The 8859-nt window shown below is 44.1% G+C and overlaps 1 protein-coding gene across 2 annotated transcripts; it reads left to right on the top strand.

Annotated features, from left to right (window-relative positions):
- The first annotated feature begins 359 nt into the window (after positions 1-359).
- On the top strand, positions 360-7203 carry FAM131B (family with sequence similarity 131, member B). 2 transcript variants are annotated; one of them, XM_009998365.1, is made up of 7 exons: positions 360-461; positions 1540-1575; positions 3865-3958; positions 4560-4757; positions 5075-5218; positions 6336-6507; positions 6601-7203. In XM_009998365.1, exons 1-7 carry the CDS (start codon positions 408-410, stop codon positions 6878-6880), a joined length of 978 nt encoding a protein of 325 aa, XP_009996667.1. In that variant the 5' UTR covers positions 360-407; the 3' UTR covers positions 6881-7203. The 2 variants fall into 2 exon arrangements, with proteins under 2 accessions (XP_009996667.1, XP_009996660.1); XM_009998358.1 differs by having other exon boundaries at positions 6336-7203.
- Positions 7204-8859: the final 1656 nt, after the last annotated feature.

The raw sequence follows: 8859 nt of genomic DNA, 5'->3' as shown, positions 1-8859 counted from the left end.
TGCCTTATTAAGTTATGATTGTTTAATATTGGAATGAGATATTAAAATAATTGGTTCCTTTTCAGTCATATATCATGACAAGATGTTGTTTTTTTTCAGGCAGGCTGTGCTTTAGCCAAACATACATTATGCTTCAGAAAAATACAAATGACTGGTCTTCAAATTGAGGTAGTTGTGTAAAATACAATAGTTGATGATGTTCAGGAGTTCTGATCAAAATCAAAAGGAGTGATTTAAGGCTACTGTGGCCTTAAACTCAGTGATTCTCCTGTATGCTGAACTGACTTGGCTTAAGATTGTTGGAGCAAATTGTAGTGATATTGATAAGCCTGACTAGATGTGTTCCAACAGGAAACGAAGTGATTGCAGTAGACTGGAAGGGACTAAAAGATGTGGACCAAATCAATATGGATAGCACCAGTTCACTGCATGGCAGCAGCTTCCATCGACCTTCCACTGAAGTAAGTGCCTGTCCCAGGCTCACCTACTCTGAGTTCACTTTTTCTGAGTTCAGAAATGGGGCTGTGCATCACTGGGACATTCTAGGAGAGGACCAGAATGCTACTGTCCACCTGAAGATCAAAATTCCATATCTGTGCAGTTTGGCTTGCATTGAATAGAATACTTGAGTCACTCCCTTCACAGTATCCATAGTGAGTAAGAATTTGCAAATGAAAGTGCTTTGAACTACTCATGACAGGAGTGGAACAGAACACAGAAGAAACTGTGGCAGTTCTGACAAGCCTGTAGGTCTGCATTCTTTGAATAATGTATTCATGGAAATGTCCAGCACTATGTCTGTTCCATCTTCTGCAGCACAGAATCTTTTCATTTTCTATTGATGGAGTGAAGAAATACATTCGAATCCCTTTTGATTTTGAAGGATGCATTTTGCAAAACTATGCAAAATATTAAGTGATGTGCTCTGGGTGACCCTGCTCTGGCAGGGGGGTTGGACTAGATGATCTTCAGAGGTCCCTTCCAACCCCTAACATTCTGTGATTCTGTGAAATACTAGGTATTCTTATTTCCTTAAAGTGGGTCATAATGGACAAGCTGAAAGACTATAAGAGAAAATAATTTCAGCAGAAAATAATTCTGTAACTTGATATATTGTACTCGGAATACATAGTGTAGCTGGCTCCTCCTTGTGTTGGCCTCACAGTGATGCAACTCCCACTCAGGGATGCTAGCATTGCAACATTTAGCGCTATTGGGTGGGGAGTCTCATGAAAATGTCTTTGTTTTTCTCTCTCTCTTATTCTCTAGAATCATAAAATCATTTAGATTGGAAACCTGTAAGATCATCAAGTCCAACTCTGTGCTGTCCTATTGGCTGTTGTACCTTCAAACGCCATGATATCTATAGACACCATAATCAACAGCAGGGAATGAAACCAGCTTGAAAGACAAAAGTGTTTTTCTTTAATATATCAGCTCAATTAGTGGCTGTTGATTAGGGCAAAGTGCTAGAGAGATACATGGCTGTTTGCAACTTCCTTTTTACTCTAACATGATATCCTCCTTTGCTTTCTTTAGCAAACACGGACAGATTTCTCCTGGGATGGGATCAATGTGAGTATGCACCACACAACTGTTCAGATTTCTAGTCACAGAAGGACCTGGATTTCTCTGCCATTGGATACAGTGGAGAATAGAATGGAAATGTAACTGAAAGTCTTTAGTGCCACTGAAATTCTGGGAATTATCTAAGATTCAGAGGATGGTGTTAAATTTTTGTTAGTCTCTGGTCTTAGATCTGCAGGTGGCTATTAAATTGCTTTTGTCCCTTTTGGGACAAATGTGTGTCATTTCATATGTTCTCTTTTTGAGATTTCTGGGCACTGCTTGATAAAAAAGTTTCCCTCCAGCATGTTTAAAAAATCTGTAGCCTTTGCTTAGAGCATCATTTGATCTTCTCTAAGAGTTTGGGAGAAATGTATGCCCCATTTTCACTTGCACACAGAAGTAAAAGAATCCTTAATGTACTCTAGGGAATATGGTCAACACCAGTTAGCTTTAGTTTATAAGTGGAAGAAGAAACAAGCAAACATTTTAGTAATCCATGTTCCTTGTTGCTCTTGTTGCCTATGCCATGAAAAAAAATAAGGCTTCATTTTTCTGGTTCTCTGTGGTTTGAAAGCACTTGGACCACTGAGTATCAAGCGGACTTACACTTTTAACTAACCCTCACCCTACTGACATCTCTTTCATTGTGGCACTTACAGCTTGGGATCTTTTGCCCAGGTTCACTTGGAGAATCAAATTTTGCTGGAAAACTATGGTGTGTGCACCAACTGTCTAGAAGAAATTTGTCAAGTTTTTCCTCTTCTGTCTACCTGAAAGCACAAAGTCATGTTTCCTTAAAGAGACAGTTTCCTTACTTGCACTTTCATGTTTTCCAACCCATTCAGAGTACACGGATCTCTTTCATAATGCAGCTCTTTCACTTTCTCCATGTAATTCCTTTTTTTGGTATCAAAGCTGGCTTATGAATTTCTTCCCATTCCCATTCATTCCTGCCTTCATGCCATAGCTCTCCAGCCTTGCAGTAATAGAGACCTTCTGCAGGTTACTTTCTTTTCTGGGCTGTTCCCGTGAGCTGTCTCACAGCACAGCCCCTAGACTGTCTTGAAACCAATAGGTGGCTACTGAACAGCAGGTCCAAATGGGAATGACCATTGGGGGCATAGATAGACTTTCTTCAACGAGCTTCATCACCAAAGGAAATGTATCATGGAACCAGAGCTATGTTCTCAGCTACACCTTTCACTTTTTACTGTTCTTCCGCTGCTTTCTGATTTCTTCAGTTCACATGCTACACACAGACATTCCTGGCTCCAAAGGCACAGGATGCCTTAGCTGTTGCATTTACACTCAATTTCCAGAGAAACTCACTTCTCATATTTTGGCAGTTGCCTGGGATTATATGCAGTTCAGGATCTTTTCCTTTGTCTCCAAATATTTGACTGTCTTGTTATTGCTCCTCTCACATGTCATGAGGTTTGAGCCTGTGACTAAATAGTTGCTTCATGTCAGGATTTAAAATTTCCACTGTCACGGTCACTACTTTTGGGTGTCTTTGTGTTTGAAATATGCTGGAGTTGATTTTTGGAAATGTTGAAATGAAGAGCAGAAGCAATGCTTATTTAGCCCATATGAAAATTAAGCCTCATATGCAATGCCTGGCATCTCTGAAGAAGCCTAATGAATTAATCTTGCAGGATGGTGTTTTATGATGATATTTATGACTGCTGCCTGCCCCAATAGTTTCCTGTCCTTGTTATTCAGGGACTGAGGATGAACATAGAGAGGAGAGTGAAGGGAATTAAGCAGAACTGTAGACCTCATTTCTTTACAGGTAGTTGTAGGTGCTTGAAATGGGATGCATCCCTGATACCATCATGTTCATTTTATTAAGTCCATATGAGAAAAAAATGAAAATCAAAGCTAACAAAAAAAAGCTAACATATATCTGCAGAGCGATGCATATATGATGCTTTAATGTCTTGCCTGTCACATTGTCAGCTCCCCATTGTAAGTTCCATGAATTGTCCAGCAGTCATGTCTTGCATCTCTAACAAAGAATTTGGACCAGCGCAGCAGCCAAAAAGAGGCTTCTCACAGCTTGCTGCTGCCTTTCCCACTGACTCTGCCTTGCTCAGTCCCAACACTCTGTAATAGCCAGTCCAGGTTAAATAGCCTCCAGTTTTTCCTTCCCTTTTTCTGTTATTTTTTCTTGTTGGTTGCTTCTGCTCCTCATCTTCCCTCTACGTTCTGGAATCCTTATACTGATGTCTCACTTCAGTTCACTTCCTTTTCTCCTTCCTGTTTATCATTTCTTCATATTCTCTCTCTTTTCAGCTCTCCATGGAAGATACAACCTCCATTCTCCCCAAGCTGAAACGCAACTCCAATGCTTATGGGATTGGGGCTTTGGCTAAATCATCTTTCTCTGGTGAGGTCCTCAAAATTTGGGTTTATCCTTGGCAGCTTCTCTCCATAGGCCTTTGTGCCTCTTCCTGTATCGCTCTGTTGCTCTCCCCACTGCTCCTTTCTGGCATTTGCCTTTTCAAGGCCTTAAAGGAGTCTCCACCACTATGGTTCTAGATACAGAAATCTCTTAGCTGTTGCCATTTCAAAGAACAGGTTTGTCTTGCTCCTGTTGGCTTCTCACCATGCACCCTAACTCAGACATTTTCAATTGTGTCCCCTCAAACAGTCTTGGGTTTAACCCCATTTTCTATTTCTTAGCTTATTTACTTCCAGGCTTCATCCCTCATGCCCAACTGTGTCCTAACTGGGTTCTAGGCAAGGAAGGAAATCGTCTTTCATATTTGGGGTTTCACTTTTTTCCCCTTCTGAAAGCCAGTCCAAGGAAAGATGGAGAAACTCTTGGAGAGTGACACAGTGGAAGGTGGGAGACATCCAACCCAAGGCCTGAAGTCTGTCAAGGAAGTGGGGTAGAAGCTCCACTTCCAATAGAAGTAAAAAGTGTGGCAGATGCCCCTGGAGCTGTGTAATAGCCCCTCCTTGTTTTCTAATGTCTGGTCCCTTAGGGATATCTCGCAGCATGAAGGACCACGTCACGAAGCCAACAGCCATGGGCCAGGGCCGCGTGGCTCACATGATCGAGTGGCAGGGCTGGGGCAAAGGGAACAGCCAGCAGCAGCAGCACACGCACGAGACCGCGCGCAAAGACGCCGACGCCTACTCGGACCTGAGCGACGGGGAAAAGGAAGCCCGGTTCCTCGCAGGTAGCACCAACTTTTTTTGGCATGTGGGATGGGTTGGGATCTCCCAGAGGAGAACCCTCGAGAGATGGAAGCGTGGAAACCTGAAAAACACGCTCAGGAGAGCCCGTGGGTGGTTCAATTGACAGAAGGAGAGGAGAGACTGTGGTTGGAGTGTGGCCAATGGAATGCAAAGTGGAGAGGGTGAGGGCCAACTGGGTGGTGGGAGTTGCAGAGACAAGAGTGGGACAGTGTAACCAAGAGATGAGATTAAAGAGGGTGGTGAGAAATGGAGACTTTCACACATGTCTGCTTTCTCTCCGTTTCTCCTCTGGCCACAGGAGTGATGGAACAATTTGCTATTTCTGAGGCAACTCTCATGGCCTGGTCCTCCATGGATGGTGAGGATGTGAGTGTAAACTCAAATCAAGATAATCCAACAGGCAACTACTCTGAGAACTATCAGGAGCTAATGGAGAGCCAAGGTGAGCTCCAGTGCCACTTGCGAATATTGAAACACCCCTTTTCTGCTCTTGTTGTCATATTGCTCTGTTTCCCTCTACCCTGTTTTATTCTGTAGCCTTAATTTTGGGGATTGGGATCTAGCAGAGGCATCACCTATTTGTGGAGCTGTCCAAGGAGTCTAATCTTGACTGGGAGGCTCCATAGCCCAGTTCATAGAATCACAGAATGGTTTGAGTTGGAAGGGACCTTAAAGATCATCTAATTCTAACCCCTCTGCATAGGCAGGGACACCTCCCACTAGACCAGGTTGCTCAAAGTCCCATCTAATCTGCCCTTGAACACTTCCAGAGGTGGAGAATCCACAACTTCCATGGGTAACCTGTTCCAGTGTCTCAACACCCTCACACAAATTTCGTCCTAATGTTGAACCTAAATCTCCCCTTTTCCAGTTTTGATCCATTTAGTCCAGCCCCCGTGCAGTGTGCAGGGACTTTTTTACTAGATCAGGTTGCTTGGAGCCCTGTCAAGCTTGACCTTGAATGTCTCCAGGGATGGGGCTTCCACCACCTTCTGGGGTAACCTGTTCTGGCGCTTCAACACCCTTACAGTAAAGAACTTCTTCCTGATACCCAATCTAAATCTACCCAGCTCTAGTTTAAGGCCATTACCCCTCATCCTATTGCTGTGTGCCCTCCCCAGCTTTCTTGTAGCTCCTTCAGGTACTGAAAGGCCGCTATGAGGTCTCCCCAGAGCCTCTTCCTCTCCAGGCTGAACAACCCCAGCTGCCTCAGTCCGTCTGCATGTGCTCCAGCCCTCTGATAATCTTTGTGGCCCTTCTGTATACTCATTCCAACAATTCCATGTTGTGGAAGTTCCCTCTTGTGTTGAGGGCTCCAGAACTGGACACAGTACTTTGAGCACAACTGTGAAAAGCTACCAGCTCTTGCAGTCAGCTGTGGATGTAATAAAGTTTGTGTGCCTACAGCTGCCTTTTATCTTCACCCTCCTCCCCTCTAAAGGATTTGTCTGGCCTGTATGGTGCAGTCCCATGCACAGGCACCCAAGCTGTTTATCTGAACGAGGCAGCTTGGCTTAGAGGGGGTGCCTAACTGTGTTGTTTCCCTCCTTTACTTGCAGAGCATATGGCCCAGACACAGTACGACAGCTGGCCTCATTCCTACGTCTCACAGGGCATGTATTGCTTAGGATCCTCTGATGCCTGGGAGACTAGTGACCAGTCCCTCATCGCTTCCCCAGCAACTGGCTCCTACTTAGGCCAGAATTTTGATGAGTCCCAGACAAACCTTCAGGAAAGCATTTTGATTCAGAGCAGCCTTCTCCAGCAGCAACAACTGCAGCAGCAGCGGCAGGAGCAGAACTTCATCCAGAGCACGGGGCTGGTCCACGTGTGGCCCCTGCAGACTGTGCAGGGTGGGGGTGGGGCTGAGTCCAGCACGTACATGGAGGACCACATTGAGGATGAAGGGAACCCACGGCTGGAGAAGGCTCCTCTCCTAAACAAGAAGCCCTCTCCAGAGGAGGATGATGCAGTGTGCCGGGACCTGGAATCACTGTCTCCTCGGGAGGAGATGGAACATGCTGCACTGAGCCGCAAAGTCTCAGATGTCACCTCCTCTGGGGTGCAGTCCTTTGATGAGGAAGAGGGAGAAACAAACAACTGATGCTTTCTGTGAAGTTCTCATCACTGCTGAATAAAGAGAGGAGTGGCAAGGAACGAAATTAGGAATGGGATTCTTCTCTCCAGCTCCATACTTCTCCATACTTCTGAGCAGACACACCTTCCATTCCGGATATTTAATTATTTTTTTAAACAAGAGGAAAATCTTTAAGTGATTGACATAGGATGACCTCTTCTTCCCCTCAACCATGGACGCATATTTTTGCTTTTCACTGCTGTGGGCAACACATGTGAGGTGCTTGGAGAGATCTGGGTTGGTAAATAATTTCTAAACCTTCTTAAGACAAAAGTCTTGGCTGTGGATACAGACTCTTCTGGTACTGGGGATGTGGCTGATGAGACAGGCTTGGTATAGGGAGCAGCTATATGGCTAGAATCCATCCTGGCAGAATGGATGTTACTCTGTGGACGTGGTCCCCTTCGATAGAATATCTGAATATAAACTGGTTTAAAATGAAGACACAGCTTTACAAACATAAAGTGCACTAGTATTGTGGTTGTGGCTTTTACAGAGAATAACTCTGTATTTGATGTACATTTTGCTGAAATGAAAGATTCACTGGGTAACCAGCTCCTCAGTAGCACCTTGGCAGGAAATTGTGGGCTCAGTGGATCCAAACTGTGCTCTGTGGGCATGGGCTGTGCTGCTGTGCAGATGGTGTTGGTCGGTGGGCACAGCTCTGGTGTGGCATGGAAGGATGGGTGCAGATACAAATCTAACCCTGCCATCAGATATTCGTACTTTGGTCTCTTTCTGATCTTTCATTTATTTATTTCTCTTTGACATTTCTACCTTCCCAGGAGCTGGCAAGAGTAGTGTGTCCTTTTGGCATTGGAAGCCAGCAGGAAGGACATTTTCAGCTAGGGAGAGAGTCATAAAAAGCTGACTCTTGCAGGGGGCTTGAGAACATGTCCATCTTGGTGGTGCTGCTGTATCCTTCTGTCTTTTCCCTTGTCAGCAGTTTGGGGAGACTCAGAGAGTAGGCAGCAGATCCAGGAACACTGTGTACAGGTATGAGAGCACAGATATCCAGTTTACATTGGAGTTTTCAGTTTTTGCTTTTTTAGACATTTTTATATTGCTAGATAAGTGTTCCTAACAAAGCAGTTAATAGTGGGAAAGGCCTGTAATCCAGTCATCATTTAACAGAAATGCTGCACCTTTCACATTTCTGCCACTCCTTCTGCAGTGCCAAATATAACTGGAGAAAAAGGGGTGAGTGGAAGTTTTCTTCTATTACTCTCTTCTTCCTGCCTGTATTTTCTTTTGTTTTCCTACTCCTAAGCAATGTAAATAATGCTCAGTACCTGGTCATCTTGTTTTTCCCTGCCATCTCTTTTTTAGAAGTGAAGAAAGCTGCTTTCAGGAGTTTCCCCTATTTATACAGGTTCTATAAATTTATTTTGTTTTGTTAAAAAACTGGGTTATTGACTAGGGGGAATTTGGTGTCTTGCAATTCCTTGCTGTGTTTCTACAGACCTCCTTTTTGGGTGGAAAGATTTTGAAAGGAAATGGACCAAACTGTCTCCTCTCAAGCTCTCACCAGACAATAAATGCAAAAGCAAAAAATTGTACAAGGCTATCGATTTTGCTGGAGGACTGAAGAAGAACCAGCAGAGATTACCCAAGTGCTGAGTTTCAATCGCAATACCTTTTGCAAGGAGGCCTCAGCAAAGTATGGGTTTCGATCATATGCTAGAGAAAGGAGTTTGCCTGAAGGCTGTTGTACTGTCCCAGGGCCAACTCTTTCTCACTTACTCTGACTCCTGTCTACTCTGTTTTATTCAGGTTACATTTGTCTCTTCCTTGCTTCCTCTTCAGGCTTGGTGTATTTTTTGGATGACAGGAGAGTGATACTTGCTGCTTACCTGATTGAGGTTTAGAGCCAGCATATTTGCAGGGAAGAATGTCTGAGGAGTATAAAATGTGACTGAAATAATATCACAAGTGTCAGAGGTCAA

The sequence above is a fragment of the Chaetura pelagica genome, unplaced genomic scaffold (assembly GCF_000747805.2).
Source record: "Chaetura pelagica isolate M959 unplaced genomic scaffold, ChaPel_1.0 scaffold120, whole genome shotgun sequence".
Classification (NCBI taxonomy): Eukaryota; Metazoa; Chordata; class Aves; order Apodiformes; family Apodidae; genus Chaetura; species Chaetura pelagica.
The sequence above is the reverse complement of the archived record's forward strand: the minus strand, read 5'-3'. Positions and strand labels throughout refer to the sequence as shown.

What these genes read in the sequence shown, in the direction of transcription:
- FAM131B (XM_009998358.1), top strand. Translation starts at nt 408, where the DNA reads ATGGATAGCACCAGTTCACTGCATGGCAGCAGCTTCCATCGACCTTCC. An exon ending in GGCTAAATCATCTTTCTCTG is followed by an intron (nt 3,959 to 4,559) that starts GTGAGGTCCTCA and finishes CTGGTCCCTTAG; the next exon opens with GGATATCTCGCAGCATGAAG. An exon ending in GGAAGCCCGGTTCCTCGCAG is followed by an intron (nt 4,758 to 5,074) that starts GTAGCACCAACT and finishes CTCTGGCCACAG; the next exon opens with GAGTGATGGAACAATTTGCT.